This window comes from Erinaceus europaeus, chromosome X (genome assembly GCF_950295315.1).
Source record: "Erinaceus europaeus chromosome X, mEriEur2.1, whole genome shotgun sequence".
Lineage (NCBI taxonomy): Eukaryota > Metazoa > Chordata > Mammalia > Eulipotyphla > Erinaceidae > Erinaceus > Erinaceus europaeus.
Window position 1 is genome coordinate 68,188,297 of NC_080185.1, and position 27,690 is coordinate 68,215,986.

Sequence of the window (27,690 nt, forward strand, 5' to 3'; positions counted from 1 at the left end):
TACTCTTAGAAAATGCCTGCACACACAGGCAAAGAGAAAAATAAAATCTCTTTTATTGATTATATTTCCTTCAAGCAATTAGTTACATAAAAGTCTGTTTCATTTTTTTAGACAGAGTCAAGGCTAATAAGGCTTACCTTGTATATCTTCTGGTCCTTCAAAGAAACTTCATCTTTAAGAAGTGATTTTTTTCTTCTATAATTGTCTTCTTGCCTAATCTACCTGGTGCAAATATCTTGAACCAATGTCTATCCTGCTTAAATTAAATAAAAGCATTCTATTTATAACTTTCTCCAGACATGGCAGACAAGTGAACAGACAAAGTAGGTTGTTTGCAAAAGTATAAACACATAGGAAGGTAGGAAAGGTAGGGAAACAGAAAGATAAACATGTGGAAACTAACAAATAAAATTCTCAAATAGATAAAGGATATTGTCATCTTTTCCACGAACTTATCCTTTGGATTTTCTGCTTGCGGAAATTTCTTGAGGTCACCTTCCAGATGAATAATGTGTTGCTCCATTGCTGCAAGGTTGCTCTTAAGAATCTGAGCTGAAACTAAAGAACAAAGTACAAACTACTTAGTATGGTTCACCAGATGTTCAACAAAATCATTAAAATGAAACTATCAGCTAAGGTAATTTTTTTAATATGGAGAAAAAAATATTTGAAATCAATTCACATTTTTCTGAATCACAGCCCATAAAAATCTTAATTTCCATAAGATAAGCAAAAATGGGTAGTATAACATACTACCAAGGTTAATATGGAAATATCATCATTTTATTGAGCCATTGGATTAAATTAATACATTTAAATTTACTGATTAGATTCCCAACATATCATTCTTTAAAATTAAATTTTAAAGTTAAAGCGAAACTAAAATTCAAAAGGTTCTTATCGCATTTTCCTAGCTATATATATGATTTAAGATCATATAGAAGAATAAAATGTTTTTCTTTTGTTGAATATCCTGATTTTTATAAACCAGTATCTATGGTAAAATTTCCTCTTTTCAGTACATTTCATAGTCATAAAATTTGGAAAGTAACTTGATACATAAAGAGAATAAACCCCAGCAAACGCACACTCACAAAACTATAGTGCCTTCAAATAGTATCATTAGTTACTTTAATTACCCTCAACATTTTCTGTACTTTTCTTTTTCTATCTTCACTGACAACCAATGATTTTAAATATTGTATCCATGCTGCTCCTAAAAACATACATACTTTCCAGACATCTCATGATGCCTTCTTTTCATAGAGGCTTTTCTTTTTTTTTCAGAGTACTTGATAGAGATATTATTATGGCATCATTGCCAATTATGTCTGCAGTCACTTTTATCAGTATCAATTGCATGTGACATGGCTTTAATTGAAAAGGCAAGATAAGTATCAGAATTTGATATATAACATAAGACATTGGCTGTTCAATGCAAACCTCTGAAATGCTGTTTATTTAAGGACCTTGAAACAGAAATAGAGTATCACAGTATCTTTTTTTAAGTAAATGTTATTTCATTCACAGCTAAATCAGAATAATAACTAAAAATTCATGAGACTGAGGTCCCAAGAGGTAAAGAAGGTAATATAAGGGATTTGCAAGCATGTGGTCTCCAGTTTTATCCCCAGTATCATATGTACTTTAGTTCTCTCTCCATCATTAACAAATAAATCTTTAAAGACAATTCAAGGAATTGCCAAATAAATAAATATAACCCCTAGCAAAATTTAGCCAAACTCTTATCATACAAATTTCTCATACTGACACATACACACACACACACACACACACACACACACATTTTAACTCACTAAGGAGAAATTCCTTTAAATATACATGGATGTTCAAGAGACAGGAAGTCAAATGCCAACACTAAGGACATTTTTTAAATTAATCAGTCAGTTTAAATTGCTTTAATTTAGTTTCGTTTGTTTAGATCTGACAAGCTTAGAAATTATACTTTATTGGAAAAGTCTTAAGAGAATTTTATCTTGCCAAAAATTTTCTAATGGCTCAGCAATCAATTGCTTAATTTATTTTACAAATGAGTTTGCTGTGGAGGAAATCAGATCTCTGTTCCTTTAAAACTGACATTTTTTACTTGAGTTTTTCTAGTAACTTACTCTTGTATATTTGATTTCTTGCTAGATTGTTTCAAAAACTGAAGATAAGACACTGAAACAGTGGGGAAAGGAGGAAGCACAGTGGTTTACACAACAGTCTCTCATGACTCAGTCTTGAAGGTATCAGTTTTTTTAATTGGTTAAAAAATGACAAGTTGTTTATGTCATTTATGTTACATGAAAAAGTTAAATACTACTTTTCCACAATAAAAAAAATAAGGTCATACTGGATCCAACACTTATTCTCCAGCTAATAGTGGCAGTAATTTCAATAGTAAAAAGGGGATGATGGTAACAATGCAGATTTTTCTGTTTGTTTAACAAGAGCACACTGCTCATCTCTGAACATCTCTGAGAAGCAAAGACTGCTGCTGATATGTAATATGAAACAACTATGTGAAAATCAGCAAAAACTAATTGGACCCAAGGTTATTGACAGAGCTACTAACAAAAAAGAAAAACTCTGCTTTCATTATGCTGTAATTATCATACATTAACAGAATAAAAATCACTCCATAGGACAGTTTAAAATTCCCATGACAATGCCCAAGAAGGGGGAAGATAAGGATCAGGAAATGGGAAGAACAAGCCTTGCAAGGAATCCTTGGAATAGATTAGAATAACATCTGTGCCTTGGTTTTCTAAAACACTAGAAAAAGTTGAAACAAAGGAGATGGCTGCCATTCCTACCTTTGAGCAGGCAACCCACTTTTGATTTGCATCTTAATAACACTTGTTTTGCTTTTGCTTTTCACTCACTCAGCATTTGAAATATTTCTTTTCAAATGTTTAAAATGTTGGGGGGGGTGAAGGGCTGTGTTTCTCATCTCTCTGGGACTCTTGGGTGGTAAGAGATGTATTGAATCTAATACTTAGAAGAACCATAAGGAGGGTTGAGCAATAGCTCAGCAGGTTAGGCCATAGCCTGGTTAAGCACACATGGCCCAAAGAGAAAGACCAGCATATAGATCTCAATTCCAGCCCCCAGTTCCAGAGCTCCCATTCCCCTGCGGGGGGGGGGGGGGGGGTCACTTCACACGTGATGAAGCAAGTCTGCAGGTGTCTTTCTCTCTTCTCTGTCTTCCCCTTCTCTCTCCTGCAAGTTCAAGTCCCCAGTTCCCCTGCAGGGGAACTTCACAAATGGTGAAGCAGGTCTGCAGGTGTCTATCTTTCTCTCCCCCTCTCTGTCTTCCCCTCCTCTCTCCATTTATCTCTGTCTTATCCAACAACAATAACAATAATAGAAACAAGGGCGACAAAAGGGGAAAAGCAGCCTCCGAGAGCAGTAGATTTGTGGTGCAGGCACTGAGCCCCAACAATAAGCCCAGAGGTAAAAATAAATAAATAAATAAATAAAAATAAAAAGGCCATACGCAACTTTGCTGTTGCTGTATGAGGACTGTGTTTTCATTCTGTAGGAGGTCTCCACCACCCCCTTAATTACTGAGCTATTCCTTACCTCCAGGTGAAACAAATGAAACAATCTCTGTTTGGAAGAGTGGATAATTAGGAGTGAGCTCTTTTTCACTTTGTATTCTTTCACTGGACTGGCTAGTGTGAAGGAATAAGTCCCCCAAGTTGATTCAATTAAGAATCTCTTATATAGAAAGCTAATTGATTTTAGAGATTAAAAAGCAACTCAAAGAGAATACGGTAGTAGTGGAATTTCCCCTTTGCATCCCCAAACCAGAACAGCAAGGTTTTATGATCAAAGATATGTTGAAACTTCCTTTTGTTATAACTAAGCCGCATTCTCTCTGCTTCTGTAAAAAATGTTTGCTTTCTGACATCATGTAATTCTGCTCCCCAGCACCACAAATGATTTTTGGAATCTTTGCTTTAAAGATAGCTATAGAAATGTCACATCCCAAGAAAGCCCCCACTTCCATTCGCTTTAAAAGGAGACTAGCGCCCAGCATCTGGGTCTCTATCCCAAACAACAGGGCCACTGTTGGCACTCTGGCTTGGTGTGGGGGGTATGTTTCCTGAGGTCCCTGTCTATGTGTTAGCTTCTGTGTCTGTACATGAGAAAGTTTGTAATAATGGCTATTCTATGTGCTTGTGTGAATAACTAATTCAACTTCCTCTATTTTTGTGTTGGCCTCAGTTTGTCTCAGTTTGTAATGGGTATGGTCTGAAGCAAAATACTTAACAGCTAGGGAACAAATGGTTCAGATTTGGAGATAAGGGGTGGCACAGAATCACTATCCAGTGTAGTTAGGATGATGGTACATAAATTTGATGTAGAACAGAAGATTTACATATTCCATTTTAGACAGTCTATCTGATTAGAAAAAAAAAGTTTATTATCAATATCAGCCCTATAGAATTCTTATTCATCAATCCTCATTTTTCCTGGTAGCAAACTGGTCAAATCTACTGCATATTTTGGAGGAAATTTGAAGACTGAATCGCCTTACTCACTAAAGCTACAAACAACAAACTTTTCAACTGGTTCTCCAAAGATAGAAGGATTAGTCATTATTTTTAAGTGTTTCAGTTCTTCTTCTTCTAGCGTTTGCCCTTCTTCCGTAGCCAGTCAACAGCGTCAGGTTGAGCCTGATGTAAAGTTTCGAGACCTCCTTTGAATCTGGAGAGGTGGCAGTCTTTGACTATGTGGGTCATAGTCTGTCTGGAGCCGCAGGGGCAGTTCGGGTCATCTCTGGCTCCCCAGCGATGGAACATAGCGGCGCACTGGCCATGGCCTGTTCGATAGCGATTGAGGAGAGCCCAATCATAACGTGCTAGGTCAAAGCCGGGTTGACGCTTGCAGGGTTCTGTGGTGAGGTGTTTGTTCTTTACCTCAGCTGACTGCCAACTCTGTTTCCAAGAGACTGGAACAGAGAAGTTCAGTGTAGGCGTAGGGGACCAGATTGGGTGACGAGACGTCAAGCGTTGGACAGGGTGGGCGAAGATATCCGCGTATATTGACAGGTCCGGTCGAGCGTAGACGTGGGAAATGAACTTAGATGATGCCGCATCCCAACGAATATCTGGCGGGGCGATGTTGCTAAGAACTGGCAGCTATGGAACCGGGGTGGAACGGATGTTTCAGTAGTAACTAATATTTACTAAGAGCTTGCTATGCAGTAGATATTGTTATAAGTAGTTTTTTATTTATTTATTTATTCCTTTTTGTTGCCCTTGTTTTATTGTTGTAGTAATTATTATTACTGTTGTTATTGATGTTGTCATTGTTGGATAGGACAGAGAGAAATGGAGAGAGGAGGGAAAGACAGAGGGGGGAGAGAAAGACAGACACCTGCAGATCTGCTTCACCACCTGTGAAGTGACTCACCTGCAGGTGAGGAGCCGGGTGCTCGAACTGGGATCCTTACACCTGTCCTTGTGCTTTGCACCGCCTGTGCTTAACCAGCTGCGCTACTGCACAACTCTCATAAGTAGTTTTGTTTATTTATCATTTTGTCTTCATACAAACTATCAAGTTTACATTACTCTCAAGCAAGGGTATGATATAATCTAAATACTGTCTTCTCAGGAAATTATATATATACACCAGTGTCTCTAGAATATAGAGGATCAGAAAGTTGAAATAACATGTGTAACCTTTATTGATTGGCACAAAGGCTCTTTATTTATATTGGGAATGAGGGCATTCTAGATTCTAATCTCTGCTATACCTGCTGACAGTTGGGTTACCTTGATTTAGTCGCTTGATCTCTCTGAGTCTTCATTTACACAATGGGGATAATAATGCTGCCTTAAAATGATTTAATACAGCATTTACTACTATAGCTAGTACATAAAATATTATATATATATTTTTTGGGGGGGCAGGGTTATTGCTAGGGCTCAGTGCCTGCACTATGAATCTGCTCCTCCTGGAGGCCATTTTTTCTCCCATTTTTGTTGCCACCAGAGTTCTGGTGGTGGGAATTGTGTGGAGTTGTATCCCTCTTATCCTATGGTTTTGTCAATATTTCCTTTTTATAAATAAAATTTTAAAAAAGGAATGTAATTCATCATCATAAAGCTTTTTGTGGGTCTCTCCAGGACACTGCCCTCATTATAAAGTAGCAATGGTAGGGATTGCCCCATTCTCCAAAAGGAGGCTAGGTCATCCTCCTCTGCCACTCTAAGAAGCCTGGTCCTGAAATGAGTGTAGCCTAGAGTGTTTCCAGCTGTGACCATGGACAGTGAGCTCATACTGACAGAGACTCAGAGATTACAAAGGCTCCTGTGCTAAATATCAATAGATATGGGCCCTTGGTCAGATCAAAGTGACAATTAATTGTATTTATATATATATATTTTCAAGTTGAGGACCTACTCTCTGCCCTAGTCCAGTTTTCTAGTTCTATTCACAACTATGACTGCATCTTCACAGACAATATCCTTAATCCACCTCCATGTTAATTATCAAACTCAAGCAGATTACTAAAGTCATGGGCCCCTATGAGCATACCTCAAGTAGACTACCTAGCTACACTACACTAATATCCCTATTCTCAACTGCTCTATTCCTACTTTTTGGTTCCTGTTTGTTGAACAATTTGTTCTGCTTTGTAGCTTACTACATTTCAGCCACCAAGTTGCAGATGCTGCTATGATTCTATCCTGAACTTCCTGGGCAAGCAACCTCATCAATGTGTCCAGGAACCTCACCTTTCCAGAGAAATATGGATAGATAGATATATACATATATATAGATAGATATATACATATATATTGATAGATAAGACGGACAGACTGACAAAGAGACGTAGAAATAATAATCATTCCCTATCTGTGACATAGGGAGAACCATTGCAGTTTCCAATAGAGGGAATGGCAACACAGAACTCTTATCTTGGGTATAGTGTGGAATTGTATCTGTTACATTGTAACTTTGTAAATCACTATTAAAAAAGAATTATGGTCCATACTCCCAGAGGGAAAAAATGTTAGGGGAAGATGACTACAGGGCTCTGAACCTCAAATCTATCAGCACCCCGAGAGAGGAGATGAAAAAAGGAAGGACACTCAGAAGTAGTCATAGTTGTAGGTATGACTTAGAAAGGAAGAGAAGGCAGAACCATGGGGGGACAGGGAAATATATAGTCAACCCATATCTGTGATCATAGGAGAACTACTACAGTGTCCAATGGAGGGAATGGGGACACAGAACTTTGTTGGCAGGAATGGTGTGGAATAATACAACTGTTATCTTATGGCTTTGTAAATCAACATTAAATCACTAATAATTTTTTAAAAATCCATATGATGATTTAGACATAATCAAAACAACTGTTTCTAACTAATCAGAAATTTCCTACCTGATCCCCATTTTGGTCTCATTTAATTGAATATTGGCCTTATTTCTAACAAATAAGATTCTATTTAGATTATGTTCTTGGCTTGTAGGTTTTACAAGGTACAAGGAATTTTAGGCATCGGGAATTATTTTAATCATAGAGTCTATATATCATAGAGATATTAGTAAGTTTTATATTTAAATAATATTTCTGGATATTAAAACATGTATAGAATTAACTAACACAGAACTGACATATTTTTACCTGGTTGATACTTGCCTTGCATTTGATTCAGCCTCAAGAGTTAGGAGTCAATGCTAATCATTCCATTAATTAGGTCCTAGAAGGACGTAGGTCCCTTTAACCTTTTTTTAAAAGAATGTATGAGTTTGAGAGATATTTTATTGGAAGTAAGGAGATGGAAACCATTTGAATGTGCAAGTACACTTAAATAGCAGTTAGTTAGAAATGTCAATCTCAGGCATAGCCTCAGCCTCAGGGCACAGTCTAGTCTGTCATTACAGTAGTTACTAATGTAAATTAAGGAGCCTCTAAGTGCAAACTTTTTCTATTTGAGTAAACTTCCTCTACAGTTATTTTTCAATGTATGATTAATCAGTCTAGTGGCACTTTAATTTTTCCTGTCACTTCATTTTTTTACAACTAATGCTGAATTCAAATTGTAACACTAAATTATTTTAATTATCTTATTTATTTATTTATTTATTTGATAGAGACACCACTCAGTCCCAGTAACACTAAAATTTTAAATTATAGCTATCAGTATCTTTATTATAGCTTTTCCCCACTTGTGTTCCATAAATAACCCTTTCAGCTAAGTATACTCTCTTTAGTTATATGTAAGGAGAAACTTTCCACACAAACCTTATTTTACCTTACTTCAATTGAAAAATAAAAATGTTTTTTCTCCCTGGCTTTAAGCAAATATATGAGGATAATCCGACCATCATTAAAAAAACTTTAAATGACAGGTATGCTGTAGGTTTGGAGTTTCATTATACTGGACTAACATCTCATCTCACCCATCAGCAAAGTGTCTGCAACCTCCACCAAAGGGTGCTGAACTCCCTTTATTCTCCCTTCTCAGTGAACTCAGATCAGGGTATAGAGGATAAGGATTTATGTATTTTCACCCTGTCTTTTCCCTTGTTTGAAGACAATGGTATTCACTCCTAAGTGTATCTATAGGTTGAGAGTTTCACTTTATATGATGCTAGTCATGGAAATGGAGCAAATGTGTTTATATAACAGAAGCAAAAACGTATTACTGTGGAACTTCTAAAGCCTCTAAAGAGACTAAGTGATAAATCACTCACATATGGAAAGATGGAAACAGGCTGGGAGTATGGATCGACCCGCCAATGCCCAAATCCAGCAGAGAAGTAATTACAGAAGCCAGAACTCCTACTTTCTACAGCCCCAAAACAACTTTGATCCACATTCCCAGTGGGGGAGAAGTCATAGGAAGAGGATAAGAGGGTTCTGAACTATAGCTCCATCAAGTTCCAGAGAGAGAGGTCAAAAAGGAGAGAGATATTTAGATGTAGCAATAGGGTTATGTGTGGCCTGGAAGGAAAAAGAGAATTGGACCTGGAAGAAAAAGTGGGCAATTAGGTACAAATGTAGACAGATAGTTGTAGAGATGATTCTTAACCCATGTCTGCAACCTTGGGAGATCCACAGTGATTTGCAATAGAGACACTTGGGATTCAGAACTCTGGTGGTAGGAACAGTGTGGAATTATACCCTTATTGACATGTAATTTTGTTAATCAATATTGAATTGCTATTAAAATATAAAAATAGAAGGAATTCTCATGGGGGGAAAATGTGTTGGAAATGAGTCATTCTTAGGAGAAGGGGATATATATCCATTTTTGGGCCAGGGAGTTAGTTGTGCATTAGAAGACAGTACACAATCAATGCCTGAAGCCCCAAAGGCCTCAGACTCCATCCTTGGAACCACCATATGCCAGAGCTGACCAGTATCAGATTTCTGATTTCTCTCTTCTATCTCATAAAAAATAAAATATATATGCATACTAACAGAAAAAATAACTAGAATTCTTATTTATAAAATTATATCTATATATTTCTTATTTATAAAGCAATATATATATATATATATATTCCTGTAATATATTCAAAATGTACTACCTTTCTAACAGAGATTGGATATATAATATATGAACTGATAAACAGAGTAGAGGAACTTTCATTTGAAACTGCTTTATGGGGTCCAGGTGGTGGCATAATTAGTTAAGTGAACATGTTACCATGAGTAAGGAGATCTAGTCCCCGCTCCCTACCTGCAGGGGGAAAGCTTCATGAGCAGTGAAGCAAGTACTGCAGGTGTTTGTCTATCTATCTACATCTTCCCTCTCAATTTCTCTCTGTCCTATCAAATAAAGAAAAAAAAACGGCCATCATGAGCAATGAATTCATCTTGCAGGCACTGAACCCTGGCAATAACCCTGGTGACAATTAAAAAAAAAACTTCTTTATAAATCACTTAACTATTTCACTATAAAACATCAATATACATACTTAAGTCCCTGGGTTTATAAATGTGGGCTAATTCTCAGCCTGAAAACACCAGTCTAGATGTTTTTTTTTTCTTTAAAAAAGAAACAATGACTAATCATCATCATCATTGTTATCTTACTAATATCTATGGAAGATCTGGGTAAAGGGTGAATGTGGGGAAAGATAAAGTCTCAAAATAATTATTTTCAATAAAAAAACCTCTGTATCTGCCCAACTAGACAGCAGTGGACCTTCAAGCTGTCTGTGAAGAATCACTGTTATTTTACCTCCTGTCTCTTCTTCAAGTTTTATTCTGCCAACAGTGAACAGTATATGTGAATTTTTAAATCAAAAGACTGAAAAGTAAATTGAAATCTCCTACTCTTGTTGACAGTCTTAGCTCAAGGCAAGGATTTGGAAACAGATAAACAAGCTGAAGTTTCTATGATGTAATGTTGCATATACTTCTGCTCAAATAGTTCTCATCAAGAATACTTTTTAAGACTCATTTATTTGCCTTACAAAAAAGACCTCTCAACCACTTATATATCAAATTGGAATTATTTTAATGGGTTAAGTCTTTCTTAAATTGAGATCAGAGTATATGGTTCTTCCTTGAATATTTTACTTAAATAGGTGGAACTGTAAACTTGTCAATAAAAGCATGCCAGGACCTTGCAATGCTGGTAAATCCTTTATGGCAACTCTATACCAATGTCTTCATTTGTCAAGTCTATTTAATATATTCTTCTTGCTTTGAAATTAGAACACTACTGATAAAAGTAACTCTAATCAAAGGGGATTACTTAATATCACTATAGAAGCCCTTGAAAATAAATTAATAAATACTTGAATGAAAAATTTGAAACCAAAAATTATACAGGAGAAATCATATGCTGTCTCTTGATGCTAGCCTCAGAAAGGTATTTGGGGACTTGATTTCAACAGCAGTGATTACAAAAATAAATGAGATAGCATACAACTTTAAAAACAAGTTTCTGTACGTGAAATAAACTTACATTAACCAAAGAGAACCTACTGAATGTAAGATGTTTACACATCCCAGATCTGAAAAAGAATTAATATCTAAAGAACTCAATATGTAAAGAACTCAAAAATTCAGTAACAACAAAACCCAATTAATAAATGGCCAGGAGAACATAGCCAATATACATGAGATAATGTTCATAATCTCTTTATTATTTAAGTGCAAATCAAAACTAAATGAACTATTATCTTAGTCTTGAGAGAATAACTACTAAAGAAAGGCAAGAAATCCTAAGCTTTGGAAAGGATGTGAAGAGGAGGAAACATTTATTCAGAAAGTAATTACATATGATCCAGTGATCCCACATTTGGATATTTAACCCCAAAATGCAAAAACACTCATTTGAAGAGATATATGGAGTTATGTTTATGACATTATATAATAAAGAACTGGAAAAAAAACAAATAGATGACAAACACACACACACACACACGACACAGACTACTATTAACCAATATAAAGAGGAAATATGTCCATTTTTAAAATGGGTGACAAACCTATAATGTATTATGCTGCTGAAATAAGTTAATATGGAGGAAGACAAACACTGCATGTTGTATATATGATATATATTAGTGAATAAACTAAGACAAACAAAAAGCAAAGTCTAATACCAATCAGCAGTCTCTAGGAGTATGGATGAATTGGATACAAATGGACAAATGGATGTTTAGTGGTGAACTTAGCATGCCACAGTATATGCGTATCTTGGTTTTCAATGATGAGCAACAGAAACTTACATAGTTACAATGCAATGACACTTCAATAAAAACTAAGTTAGCAACATTACATTATGAAAAATATGGACTATGAAAGTGCAGACTTGTTGATTATGATCAGAAAGAAGAAAATCTTTTTTTTAATATTTATTTTTCCCTTTGTTGCCCTTGTTGTTTAACATTGTTGTGGTTATTGATGTCATTGTTATTGGATAGGACAGAGAGAAATGGAGAGAGGAGGGGAAGACAGAGAGGGGGAGAGAAGGACAGACACCTACAGACCTGCTTCACTGCCTGTGAAGCGACTTCCCTGCAGGTGGGGAGCCTGGGGCTCAAACCTGTATCTTTATGCCGGTCCTTGCGCTTTGCACCACGTGTGCTTAACCGGCTGCGCCACCGACCGACTCCCAGAAGAAAATCTTAAGAAATCTGAAATTATTTCCTTATAAAATTTAATTTTTGAGTTTATGCTTGTGTGTTTACTTTTGAGCTGTAATAATATTAATGAAAACAATCACAAAGAATTGTTGCATATAAAACAACAAGATCCAGTATTGTCACAACTTTGATGAACTGGTGTGAGAAATAAGCACTATTATTTTTCTTTGATATCAAAACAATGACCAATTCTTCAATAAGTACCACACTATATTTATTTGAGCAGTAAACAGTGACTTTACTAACTTACACTTAACATAGTCTATTATAAAATTATTATTTTTTTCTAATTTTGGCTTTCTCCTTACCAAAGCACTGCATAGCTCTGACTTATGACGGTTTGGGGGAATGAACCTGGGATTGGAATCTTTGTCATGAAAACTTTTTTGCATAACCAGTATATCTTCCCCATCCCATATATTATATTCTTAGTAGACTGTGAAATGATCATTTTAATTGAAACAAATCTTACTTTTCATCTGTGTGCTATTTGATAAGAATTAAATACATACACAAAGTGCCTTCATCTGGAACTGGAGGGAATCATGTTGAGTGAAATAAGTCAGAAGGAAAAGGACAAATACCAATAGAATGGTCTATCACAGGAAATCTGGAGATTCTTAAATGGGGACAGGGCTGGCTAAAAGATTCTTGAGTGTAGTGTCTAAGTGCCCTTTGGTGGAACAGAATGACAGTTTGGTAGAGGGTAAGGTACATGACATCTATCAGGAAATTGTGGAAACGTACTCTTATGGCAACAACATCCCTGTATATCAAAACTTTCTCAATAAAGTGATACTAAAGTTGGAAGAAATAGTTAAAGGAGGGGGAGAGGAAACAGCAATACAACAGCATCACATCTGAAAAAAGGTAACTTAAATAAAGCGTTTAACTGCGGTGGTCTGGAGAGACAGGATAATGGTTAGGTAGACTCATGTCTGAGGCTCTGAGGCTCCTGGCTCAATCCCCAGCATTATCATAAACCAGAGCTGTTGTGCTCTGGTCTTTTTTTTTTTTAAGCTGACTTTTTAAAAAAAATATTTATTTATTCCCTTTTGTTGCCCTTGTTTTATTGTTGTAGTTATTATTATTGTTGTTAATGCCATTGTTGTTTGATAGGACAGAGAGAAATGAAGAGAGGAGGGGAAGACAGGGAGAGAGAGAAAAAAAGACACATGCAGACCTACTTCACCACCTGTGAAGCGACTCCCTTGCAGGTGGGGAGCGGGGGCTTGAACCAGGATCCTTCCGCAGGTCCTTGCGCTTTGCGCCAAGTGCGCTTAACCCACTGAGCTACCGTCCGACTCCCCTTGCTGACTTTCTGTCTCTCTCTGCTTAAAATGAAATATTAAAAAATAATAATAATATGTAAAAAAGAAAAAGCTTTTAATGGAGTTGGGTGGTAGCGCAGCTGGTTAAACACAGGTGGCGCAAAGTGCAAGGACCAGAGGAAGGATACTGGTTCGAGCCCCTGGCTCCCCACCTGCAGGGGTGTAGCTTCACAAGCATTGAAGCAGATCTGCAGGTGTCTCTCTCCCCCTATCTTCTCCTTCTCTCTCTATTTCTCTGTCCTATCCAACAATGGTGACATCAATAACAACAATAATAACTACAATAAAACAACAAGGACAACAAAATGGAATGAATAAATAAATAAATAAAGCTTTAAAAATTTATATATATGGGGGTAGGGCAGTAGCGCAATGGATTAAGTGCACATGGAACGAAGTGCAAGGACCAGTGTTAAGGATCCTGGTTCAGCTCCCTACCTGCAGGGGGGGTCGCTTCACAAGTGGTGAAGCAGGTCTGCAGGTGTCTTTCTCTCCTCTTCTCTGTCTTCCCCTTCTCTCTCCATTTCTCTCTGTTCTATCCAATAAAAACAACATCAATAACAGCAACAATAATAACCACAACAACGTTAAACAACAAGGGCAACAAAAGGAAAAAAAAAAGCCTCCAGGAGCATCGTATTCGTGGTGCAGGCACCGAGCCCCAGCAATAAGCCTGGAGGCAAAAAAAAAATATATATATATATGTAGATTGATGATAGGTAGGTAAGTAGACAGATGATAAGTAGGTAGGTAGGTAGGGATAGATTTTTGCTTTTATTGCCACTAGGGTTACCACTGAAGCTCTGTACCTACACAAGAAATTCACTGCTCCTAATGGACCTTCTTTCTTGCCTACCATTCTCTCCTCTCTCTCTCTCTCTTTTGTTGATAGAGAAAAATTGAGAGGTAAGGGGGTGATAGAACTAGAGAGGCATCTATAGCATGGCTTCATTGCTTGTGAAGTCCCCATCGCCTGAAGGTGAATACTGGGGACTTGAACCCAGGTCCTTGAGTTAGTAATGTATAAGTTCTAGCAAGTGTGTTACTCTATAGCTCCATATTCGAAATAGCTTTACAGGTCAGGTTAATGTTCACATTTCCTTCATTATCTCACAAGTCTTCCCATAGTTACTTTGTTCAAATCAAGCCCCAAAGATTTATTTATATTAATTTAATTTTCATGCCTGAGGCACCAAAGGTCCCAGCTTCAAACTCTCAATTTTTTAATCTTTATTTATTGGCTAGAGAAATCCAGAAATCAAGAAGGAAGGGGAAGATAGGGAGAGAAACAGAGAGACATCTGCAGCACTGCTTCACCACTTGCAAAGCTTTCCAGATACAGGTGAGGATCAGGGCCTTGAACTTGCACACTCTACCCTGTGTACTCTGCCATGTGTGCCACCAACCAGTCCCCAAAGATTTACTTTCCATTTGTTTGATCAAGCTTTCTAGAACTTCACAAAGTCACAACCACCTAACAACAATGTCTCTTATTTTCTTTTTTCTAATACTCTTTTAAAAAAATTTTTAATATTTATTTCTCTTTTGTTGCTCTTATTTTTTATTGTTGTTGTAGTTATTATTGTTGTTGTTATTGATGTTGTTATTGTTAGATAGGACAGAGAGAAATGGAGAGAGGAGGGGAATACAGAAAGGGGGAGAGAAAGACAGACACCTGTAGACCTGCTTCACCACCTGTGAAACTACTCCCCTGAAGGTGGGGAGCCGGGGTTTGAACCAGGATCCTTGGATAGGACAGAGAGAAATGGAGAGGGGAGGGGAAGACAGAGACAGGGAGAGAAAGACAGACACCTGCAGACCTGTTTCACCGCCTGTGAAGTAACTCCCCAGCAGGTGGGGAGCCCTGGGCTCGAACCAGGATCCTTAAGCCAGCCCTTGCACTTCACGCCACGTGTGCTTAACCTGCTGTGCTACCGCCTGACTACCATCTCTATTTCTTCGATGAAGAATAATATAATTTCTACTAAAATATATGTTTCATCATGAAACTATAAAGTTACACTAAAAGAATGTTAATCTTTCTTTTGAATATAACTTTTCATAATAATATTCATATTTTCTATGAAATGTATTTTTTAACTCACCAGAGAAATTAATTAGACTTTATGATATGGTCTAGTTATTACAGACACTTGACTAAGATTTTCAGAACAAAACTAATATAAAGAGTTCAAAGATAAGCACATACACAAAGCCATCAACTTTCACCTAAATTAAATGCAAGTTGTCATGAGATTAGTGACAGTGTTGTAGTCTTTCAGTTGGAATCATTGTAGTTCATTTCACATTAGTGCTACGAGAACTAGTATTTCTTCCGCTTGATAATAGGGTTACAGGCCAAATGAAGATGCTTAGAAAAGTATAAGAAACTAACGGAAACATTACCCTTATTCATTAACTGACTGCAAATGCTAATTGCATTACTGTATATCCACAGATAAGATATTATTGCTATAAACTAAGAGAAACAGAGGACATAATTATAATAACATCCTAAATTAGTCATCACTATTATCAGTCCACAAATAAATCAGGGCCTTATCGTGGCTATATATATATATATATATAAAATCACTGGGGCTTAACTGCTCTCCAAGCCATTTTGTTATTGTGGTTTTAAAACACACACACACACACACACACACACACACACACACACACACACACATTTGTAAAACTCATAAAAGAGATTAGAAAATACTAATAAGAAAATGATATTTTATAAAGGAGAGTATAGCATATTTTTTTACTCATATCATTATTAATGAAAGGGATAATTTCACTCTCAGCCAAAATTGAGGGCAAAAATTTTCTTGGGGTCTATGAAGTTGGATTCTTGAGGGAAACACAGCATAAGAATTAGGGGTGGGGGAAAGAAAATTAGTTAAATGCAAGCTTACTCCATATCCATTAAGAGACTAAGGCTAGGGTTGGGGAGACAGCATAATAGTATGCAAAAGCCTTTTATGCCTGAGGTCTGAGGTCCCAGATTCAATACCTAGAGCTACCATAAGCCAGAACTGAACAGTGTTCTGGTATCTTTTTCTCTATCTCTCTGTATCTTTTCCTTTGTATCTATTCTTTCTCATTAATAAAATAAATAAAAATATGGGCCACATATTTTCTTCTAAATGGAATATATTCTCTGGTTTTTATACTGCTTTTGTACTTTTGTACTTTATTTTTCGTGGAGGCTGTTTTGATTATTTCTTTTGTTGGAAAATTATATTTAGAATGAAGAATTAAGAATTAAGTCTGAGGAAGTGGGTATTATCATAAAGTGAAAATCAGATTCTATCAAAGCAGTGCTTTATTATCTCTCTGGGGGAATTTTGACTCAAAAATGGTGATTTGGTTTACAGAATGGCATTCATATAAGCATCCTGAACATTTTTGTTTCCCAACAAAAATAACTGGTCATTCTTTAAAGATGAGAGTGACATATATTACAAAAATTATCTGTTAGCTATTTAAATTACAGTGAATTTGTTACATTGCATAAATACACTGGGGTATTTTGAACATGGCAGTATAAACTTGAAGGCATTTGAAACATTTTATAATGTGTCATACTGCTATAATGGAAAACTTATGATAGAATACATATTGCTTCATGATATACATACTATATTTATTTTTAATTATCACAATTAACAAATAGAAATATGTAGTGGTAAAAAATAAAGATAGTACATCTAGATGTTAAGAGATCAGTGAACTATTCTCAAAGTATAACCTTCATATGTTTTGCATGCGAATTCAGGTTGTCTGGAGAGTCTTCCAAGGGTAATTTACTCAAGCATAAAATAATTAATATTCTGTAAAACTTGTGCAAAAGAGCATAGTGAGAAATCACTTTAGACTTCTAAAAATTGCCTAACCATATCTTCACTTAGTAAAATAAAGCACATTTATCATAAACATTAGGATTTGCTTTGATGAAAAAAATTATTAAAATTAAATTAATTCTATTTTTGAGAGAGATGCAGAGAGAGAAACACGAGAGTACTGCTCAGCTATGGCTTATGGTGGTGAAGGGATTGAACCTGGGACTTAGGAGCCTCATGCATGAGAGTCTGTTTGCATAAACATTATGCAGTCTCTCCTGCTCTTTTTTTAAAAATTTTTTTTCTTTGATGAAATTCTAAAGTTTCACTTGAATTCCAGTAATCTTCTATGACTCTGAACCAATGTTAAATGTATTAAAATTCCTTTCTCTTTTTAACCTGTAAGAAAAGTGCCATGTGTATTGTTGATCTCATAGGTTAAAGGATACAGATGAGATGTGAACATTATTTGTAAATTGTGTTTGAGACATGAAAAGAAATCCTTATTTAGTGATACAAAATACTGTTATAGAAAAACTACTTCTCAGCAGCATTGCACATAAGCAGTACTCAGAATACTTCCCTTAAGTTTCTATGAACAAAGATAATAATTTGAAAGAAAAGCACAGTGAATGCAAGGTATTTTTCATAGCAAACTTCTTTTCCTGGATGCTTCCACTGTACAACAAGTATACTTATATATTGTCAACTTATAAACAGAATAGTATTTAATATTTGAAATGCTGTGGGGAGGGGTTCCTGAAAGATGGCGGACTGAGAAGCTGCTAGTGGCTTGAGCTCTGACCACATCTTCCGGAAACGGTAGGATTTTCTGCCTTTAGTATGCCAGTCAATAAGGGGTCCTAGGGTTACACCAAGGAGGTGACTATAACTTAATTTGGGTTAAAAATAGAGTAGAAAAAAAGGGAAAATTTTTTCTTTTAAATTATTAATCTCAAAGCACACCTCAGCCCCCTACCCCCCCTCCCCCCATAACCAGTCCCTGGAGACCAGCTTCTAGCAGGCTCCCCTGCTGAGTTTTTTACCAAGATTCCTGTCCCACCAGGGAGTATCATTCATTCTAAGTCTATTCCCTTCTGAAACCTCTGGCCTTTTTTCATTCTAAGTAGCCAACCCCCCCACCCCACATAAATAATTAAATAATTAAAAATAAATAAATACCTCCTTTCACTGCTATTTTATTACTGTTCTTTTTCTTACCTTTTTTTTCCTCTCTCTCTTTCTTTTCTTTTTCTCATTCTTGTTATCCTTTCTTCCTTAATCCTACAGCTTCCAAAGCTACAGGGCCCATCCCCCACACCACCAAACAGTGTGCTTTCACTGAATTGACTGATACACGTTTGGGAATTATTTTGGGGAAGAATTCTGACTCAGAGTGGACTCTCACTGCGAGTATCTCTGCTCAACTTCCCTGCCCCTTTAGCTACCCCTAGAATATACAGTGGATAGTAGATTTGCATAACTGTCTATTTCAGCTATCCTTGTCTAGTCCTGAGGTTTTTTTTTTTAATTAATTTTTTTTCTTTCTTAATAATCAGCTGCCTCTGATCAAGAGGTTTGAGGTAATCTGGGACGGGGTTTGTTTTTACCCTGCTCTATTTTATTATTAATATTATATAAAGGCATATATCTTCCCTCCCTTTAAGTTGATCAGAATTAACTCTTAGGGTATCTTTCATGGCTAGGGTAGTGGGCATCTTGTCTATTGTGGGAGAACTTTTCTCGTTACTCCTACCTCCTCTACAGACTCTCCCCTTCCTCCTCCTCCTAGCTAATTAAAAAAAATTAAATTAAATTAAAAACAATCAAAAATTTTCCGTTCACTGCTCTTTAATTACAGATCCTTTTCTTATCTTTTCTCTATTCTCTCTCTTGTCTCTTTTTCTTTTTTCTTTTTTTTTTATCTTGTCATACACTTCTTCCTTCAGCTTTATCTTTCTGAATTTGTGAATTATTTTGGGGAAGAAATCTAACTCAGAGTGGACTCTATATTATATGTGTGAATGTCTGCTCTACTTCCCTTTCCCCTCTTGTTACCCCTAGAATATACAGTGGATAGTAGATTTGCATAGCTGTCTATTCTTACTATCCCTTCTTTCTTTTCTCTTTTTCTTCACTGGGATTTGGTTACTATTTTTTCACGGACTGGAGACATTGGCTAACTGGTAGTGATGCTTCAATACTTGCTTCAGTTGCTATTGTAATTCCTGAGGTTGGTGAGTGCAATTGTCATAAAGGTATTCAGTACAGTGTTGCTTGTACTCAAGACACAACAACTGAGGAACAACAGAGCATAAAAAAAGAAACACATAAATAAAAAAAAATGGGTAGATCAAAAACAAATAAAACTGCTACTCCAATGAATGAAGACAAGAGCCCAGAAGAAACGACAAATCAGCCAGAAGTAACCACAGATAAGAAAAGTATGCAAGCAATAATAAACTTCTTAATCACAGAAATGAAAACAACATTGGAGGAAAGAAATGGTAGTATCAGGGAAACAACAGATGAGAACCCCAAGGAAAATACTGATTATCTTGAGGCAATTAGAGAACAGAAAGCTGAAATAGCTGTAATGAAGAAAGAAGCTGAGGCAAGGGAAAGCAGAATAACAGAAGCAGAAAACAGAATTAGTCAGAGAGGATGAGTTAGAGAAAACTAAGAAAGAGGTGAAAGAGCTTAAAAAAAGATTGAGAGACACTGAAAACAACAACAGAGACATATGGGATGATCTCAAAAGAAGTAACATTCATATATTTGGCCTGCCAGAGGAAGAAAGAGAGGAAGGGGAAGCAAACATTCTAGAGGAAATAATAGAAGAAAACTTCCCAGACCTGAATAACAGAAAGGACATCAAGATTCAAGAGGCACAGAGAGTTCGAAACAGAATCAACCCAGACCTGAAGACACCAAGACACATCATATTCACAATGAGAAGAAGTAAGGATAAAGAAAGGATCCTAAAGGCTACAAGAGAGAAACAAAAAGTCACATGTAGGGGAAAACCTATAAGATTATCTGCAGACTTCTCCACTCAAACTCTAAAAGCCAGAAGAGAATGGCAAGATATCTACCGAGCCCTGAATGAAAAAGGGTTTCAACCAAGGATAATATATCCTGCTAGACTTCCATTCAAACTAGATGGAGGGATCAAAATGTTCTTAGTCAAACTACAGTTAATGGAGGCAACCATCACCAGACTGGCCCTAAAAGAGGTTCTAAAAGACCTCTTTTTTTTTTTTTAATGTACAAAACTTTTTATTGCAACTACATACTATGAAAAATAAATAAGGTAAAATGAGGGAAGTGAATAATAAGAAATATGAAATAAACACTTGAATGCTTAAGAAAACCATGTAGGAACAAACCAGCCCTGAAAGAGGTTCTAAAAGACCTCTTATAAACAAGAATATCACTATAATACTTGCAATATATCAGAGCAAATAAAAATTTTTTTTGAACAATGGCACTACAGTACATTAAATCCATAATATCAATAAATGTCAATGGCTTAAACTCACCCATCAAAAGGCACAGAGTTGGGAGATAGATCAGAAAACATAACCCAACCATATGCTGCTTGCAAGAATCCCATCTGTCACAACAAGATAAAAACAGACTTAAAGGATAGACCACATGTTGGGCCACAAAGACAGCATCAATAAATTCAAGAGCATCGAAATCATCCCAAGTATCTTCTCAGACCACAGAAGAGTAAAACTAACATTTAACAACAAACAGAAAATAATTAAAAGTCACAGAATTTGGAAACTAAACAACATACTCCTGAAGAACCACTTGGTCAGAGATTCACTCAAGCAGGAAATTCAAATGTTCCTGGAAACAAATGAAAATGAAGACACAACCTATCAAAATATTTGGGACACAGCTAAAGTAGTACTAAGAGGGAAACATATAGCCATACAATCACATATTAAACAAAAAGAAAAAGCTCAAACAAATGACCTTACTGCACACCTTATGGACTTAGAGGAAGAGGAACAAAGGAACCCTAAAGCAACCAGAAGGACAGAAATCTCTAAAATTAGAGCAGAAATAAACAACATCGAAAATAAAAGAACCATACAAAAGATCAATGAAGCCATATGCTGTTTCTTTGAAAGATTAAACAGAATTGACAAACCCCTAGCCAGACTCACCAAACAAAAAAGAGAGGAGACTCAAATTAATAGAATTGTAAACAATGGAGGAGATATCACAACTGACACCACAGAAATCCAGAGAATCCTGCTAAACTTATATAAAGAACTATACGCTACCAAGCTAGAGAATCTGGAAGAAATGGAACAATTCCTAGAAACATATGCTCTTCCAAAACTGAACCAAGAAGAACTACAAAATCTAAATGCACCAATCACAGACAAAAAATTGAAACCATTATTAAGAACTTCCCCAACAACAAAAGTCCTGGACCAGATGGCTTCACAAATGAATTCTACAAAACTTTCAGAAAACAGTTAGTACCCATACTTCTTAAGCTTTTCCATAAGTTTGAAGAAACAGGAATACTCCCTTACACCTTCTATGAAGCCGACAGCACCCTGATACCAAAAGCTGATAGGGACAGAACAAAAAAGGAAAACTACAGACCAATATCTCTGATGAATATAGATTCCAAAATATTAAACAAGATCTTGGCCAACCGGATACAGCAACATATCAAAAAGATTGTTCATCATGACCAAGTGGGATTCATCCCAGGAATGCAAGGCTGGTTCAACATCCATAAGTCAATCAATGTCATTCACAACATCAATAAAAGCAAAGCCAAAAACCACATGATTATCTCAATAGATGCAGAGAAAGCCTTTGACAAGATCCAACACCCATTCATGCTTAAAACTCTACAAAAAATGGGAATAGATGGGAAATTCCTCAAGATAGTGGAGTCTATATATAGCAAACCTACAGCCAACATCATACTCAATGGACAGAAGTTGAAAGCATTCCCCCTCAGATTGGGGACTAGACAGGGCTGTCCACTGTCATCGTTACTCTTCAACATAGTATTGGAAGTTCTTGCCATAGCAATCAGGCAAGAGAAAGAAATCAAAGGAATACAGTTTGGAAGGGAAGAAGTCAAGCTCTCACTATTTGCAGATGATATGATAGTATACATAGAAAGACCTAAAGAATCCAGCAGAAAACTACTGGAAGTTATCAGGCTACAAAATCAATGTACAAAAATCAGTGGCATTTCTTTATGAAAACACTAAATCTGAAGAAGATGACATCCAGAAATCACTCCCATTTACTATTTCAGAAAAATCAATCAAATACCTAGGAATAAAGTTGACCAAAGAAGTGAAAGACTTGTATGCTGAAAACTATGAGTCGCTACTCAAGGAAATAGAAACTGATACCAAGAAATGGAAAGGTATCCCATGCTCATGGATTGGAAGAATAAATATCATCAAAATGAATATTCTCCCCAGAGCCATATACAAATTTAATGCAATACCCATCAAAGTTCCACCAGGCTTCTTTAAGAGAATAGAACAAACACTACAATCATTTATCTGGAACCTGAAAACACCTAAAAATGCCAAAACCATCTTAAGGAAAAGAAACAGAAATGGAGGCATCACACTCCCAGACCTTAAACTATATTATAAAGCGATCATCATCAAAACAGCAAGGTACTGGAACAAAAATAGGCACACAGACCAGGGGAACAGAATTGAAAGCCCAGAAATAAATCCCCACACCTATGGACATCTAATCTTTGATAAGGGGGCCCAAAGGATTAAATGGAAGAAGGAGGCTCTCTTCAATAATTGGTGCTGGGAAAACTGGGTCATAACATGCAGAAGAATGAAACTGAACCACATTATCTCACCAGAAATAAAAATCAACTCCAAATGGATAAAAGACTTGGATGTTAGACCAGCAACAATCAATTACTTAGAGGAAAACATTGGTAAAACACTTTCCCACCTATACCTCAAGGACATCTTTGATGAATCAAACCCAATTGCAAGGAAGACTAAAGCAGAAACAAACCAATGGGACTACATGAAATTGAAAAGCTTCTGCACATCCAAAGAAACTATTAAACAAACAAAGAGACCCCTCAAAGAATAGGAGAAGATCTTCACATGCCATACATCAGAGAAGAAACTAATCATCAAAATATATAAAGAGCTCAGAAAACTAAGCACCAAGAAAGCAAATGACCCCATCCAAAAATGGGCAGAGGATATGAACAAAACATTCACTACAGAGGAGATCCAAAAGGCTAACAAACATGAAAAACTGCTCCAGGTCACTGATTGTCAGAGAAATGCAAATTAAGACAACACTAAGATACCACCTCACTCCTGTAAGAATGGCATACATCAAAAAAGACAGCAGCAACAATTGATGAAGAGGTTGTGGGGACAGAGGAACCCTTTTACATTCCTGGTGGGAATGTAAATTGGTCCAGCCTCTGTGGAGAGCAGTCTGGAAAACTCTCAGAAGGCTAGACATGGACCTTCCATATGATTCAGTAAATCCTCTCCTGGGCTTAGACTCCATAACACCCAACCAAAAAGAGGTGTGTACCCCTATGTTCATAGCAGCACAATTCATAATAGCTAAAAACTGGAAGCAACCCAGGTGCCCAACAACAGATGGGTGGCTGACAAAGCTGTGGTATATATACACAATGGAATACTTTGCAGCTATCAAGAACAATGAACCCACCTTCTCTGACCCATCTTGAATGGAGATAGAGGAATTATGTTAAGTGAGCTAAGTCAGAAAGATAAAGATGAGTATGGGATGATCACACTCATCAACAGAAGTTGAGTAAGGGGAGCCGGGCGGTGGCACAGCAGGTTAAGCACAGGTGGTGCAAAGCGTAGGGAACAGCGTGAAGATCCAGGTTCGAACCTCCGGCTCCCCACCTGCAGGGGAGTCACTTCACAGGCGGTGAAGCAGGTCTGCAGGCATCTGTCTTTCTCTCCCCCTCTGTCTTCCCTTTCTCTCTCCATTTCTCTCTGTCCTATCCAACAACAATAACTACAACAACAATAAAAAGACAACAAGAGTAACAAATGGGAAAATAAATAAATAAAATTCCAAAAAAAAAAAAAAAAGAAGTTGAGTAAGAAGATCTGAAAGGGAAACTAAAAGCAGGACCTGACCAAATTTCTAAGGCAACAAAGTAAAAACCCTGTGGTGATGGGTAGACATGCAGCTTTCTCTGACAGTGGGGGGTGGGAGTGGGTGGGAGGGATGGGTCACAGTCTTTTGGTGGTGGGAATGGTATTTATGTACACTCCTAGTAAAGTATAGTCATATAAATCACTAGTTAATATAAGAGGGGGAAATTAATTGCATGTCTCAAAGTTTTTAAAACACAGACTGAGTCTTTTTAATATATAGGCTGTGTAATTGATATGCAGACTCTCTCAAAAGCCTAGACCAAGTAGATCAGAAGCAACCAATAGCACAGCTATATACAGGATACTGGGTACTGTACAGCAAACCCTAACAAAAGGACCTTTCAAAGTTAGCCCAATTACCAAATAATGTGATAACATTAACTATCGATTGTCTTTTTGAACCCTAAGACAGCAGGAACCTCACATCTCCACTATAGAGCCTCTACTTCCCCTAGTCCTGGAACCCTTGGATAGGGCCCACTTTCCTGTATGCCTCTCCTAATCCATATCAAATAATATTGCATCTGCCGATCACAACCTAATCAACACAATGATTGCCACCTCAACATGCTTCACTTCAGACTGTGTCCAGAGACTTCATGTGAGGAATGACAACCCTTCAGCTTCATTACTCGGGTGAGACCTTTCCTTTCATAGTATACTCTAAATCCATCTCAAGTGGTTCACTTTCTAACAAAGTCCCAAAACCTAGATATACACCAGTTTCTGTGAGAGAGAGCATATGTTCACACGTATCCATAAACTAGTGCAAAATATATACCTGAAAGCAGAAGTACACTAGAGTTTGTAGTGAGTATCCCCCTAACACTTCCTCTCCACTATTCAACGCTTTAGGTCTATGATTGTCCAACAATTTGTTTGGGTTTGTATGTTAACTCTCTTTTCAGTCACCAGGTTCCAGATGTCATCAGGATGCTGGCCAGGCTTCTCTGGACTGAAGACCCCACCGATGTGTCCTGGAGCTCCGCTTCCCCAGAACCCACCCTACTAGGGAAAAAGAGAGGCAGACTGGGAGTATGGACCGACCAGTCAACGTCTGTGTTCAGTGGGAAAGCAATTACAGAAACCAGTCCTTCCACCTTTACAACCCACAGTGAACCTGGGTCCATGCTCCCAGAGGGATAGAGAGTGGGAAAGCTATCAGGGGAGTGGGTGGGATATGGAGATTGGGTGGTGGGTATTGTGTGGAGTTGTACCCCTCCTACCCTATAGTTTTGTTAATTAATCCTTTCTTAAATAAAAAAGGAAGTGCTGTGGATATAAATTATACTATTAAAATACACTATGTAAAATTAAGGATGCTTTTATTGTTCTTTGAATGAATACAAAATTTTGTTTGAAAATAAATGACTGATTATGGAAAATTATTTGAGGTCAAATCTATAATACTGCTTTAACTACAAATATACATATTTTGATACAGAGAACAATATAGCTGATCTTTATTTATTTTCCTTTCTTATTTCTTTGTAGCCTCCTACTATTCATTGGCAACAATTCCCAAGACCCTCTAATTTTTTATTCATAAACTCTCTTTATCAATACATTATTATTATTATCAATATCATTATTAGTATTCTTATTTCCTTGGCCCTCAGTACACTACTTTTATATCAATATTTTTAATATATATATATATACATATGTACACACACAGAGAGACATTTCCTAAATCTCCTTATAAGCAACATATCTAAAACTGAGCAGACCATTTATTTTAACAGAAATCAAAATCTGTTCCTGATTATCCTGTTTTCCCCAATGCTACCCCATTCTTTCAGCTCTCATTCATTACTTATAACCACAGTTAGTTTTTACTCCCTATCCTTCTGATCAACCTTACTATGGCAGTAACCAATTCTCATCAATGATTATTTTCCAGATTGCTTTTGTCATCCACAGTTTCCTTTCCATAGCAACTGCCGCTTTCTAAAATTCATCACCTAAATGGTAGACTATTGCAATTGGTCATGAAACAACCCAACTCACAAATGTCTTCAGCAAAAAAAAAAAAAAAAACTTGCTTCTTTTAACACATGCTATCATAACACTCATTGATTCTACTTAAAGTCCCCAAAGCTACAATAGGTTACATAATTAAATTAAAAACTAAGGAATATCAGCAATGCCATGAACAAAAATCAGGTCTTTAGACTAGATTGCACTAAAGTAATGCAAATGAACAAAGGACTATAGCACCACACCAAGTGTAAAAAAAAAAAAGCCACAATTCTATAGTGAACATAACATTAAATTTTGTAAACTTTACACATCCCCCTATTTTTTATGTAATTAAAAATGTGTCTGTTCATGTTCCAGTACCAAGCAGTTTTGATGACAATGGCCCTATAATATAGTTTGAGATCTGGCAGTGTGATGCCTCCGGTTCTCTTCTTTTTTCTCAAGATTGTTTTGGCAATTCTAGGTCTTTTCTGGTTCCAGATAAACATTTGTAGCATTTGTTCTATTCTCCTAAAAAATGTGCTTGGGATCTTGATGGGGATAGCATTAAATTTGTAGATGGCTCTGGGTAATATATTCATTTTGATGATGTTAATTCTTCCAACCCATGAGCATGGAATATCTTTCCACTTCTTTGTGTCTTTTTCAATTTCTTTGAGTAGTGACTCATAATTTTCAGTATACAAGTCTTTCACTTCTTTGGTTAGGTTTATTCCTAGATATTTTATTGTTTTTGTTGCTATAGAAAAAGGAACTGATTTCTGGATTTCAATTTCTTCTAACTTAGTGTTTGCATAGAGGAATGCCACTGACTTTTGAATGTTAATTTTATAGCCTGACACATTACTGTATTGCCTGATGATTTCCAAAAGCTTCTTGCTAGATTCCTTAGGTTTTTCCATGTATACTATCATGTCATCTGCAAATAAGGAGAGTTTGACTTCTTCTCTTCCAATCTGTATTCCTTTAATTCCTTGCTCCTGCCTGATTGCTATGGTAAGAACTTCCAACACTATGTTGAATAGTAATGGTGATAGTGGGCAGCCCTGTCTAGTACCTGATCTGAGGGGAAATGCTTCCAGTTTTTCACCATTGAGTATGATGTTGGCTGTAGGTTTGCTATATATAGACTCCACTATCTTCAGGAATTTTCCATCTATTCCTATTTTTTGTAGTGTTTTGATCATAAAGGGATGTTGT

At 36.6% G+C, this 27,690-nt stretch overlaps 1 protein-coding gene across 1 annotated transcript in view; it reads right to left on the reverse strand.

The window, feature by feature from the left end:
• DIAPH2 (diaphanous related formin 2) overlaps positions 1 to 27,690 on the reverse strand; it is an 816,245-nt gene that overhangs the window by 380,652 nt on the left and 407,903 nt on the right. The window contains exon 24 of the mRNA XM_060182500.1: positions 433 to 558. Within this exon, the coding sequence (XP_060038483.1) occupies positions 433 to 558 (126 nt within the window). The remainder of the gene's footprint in view (positions 1 to 432; positions 559 to 27,690) is intronic.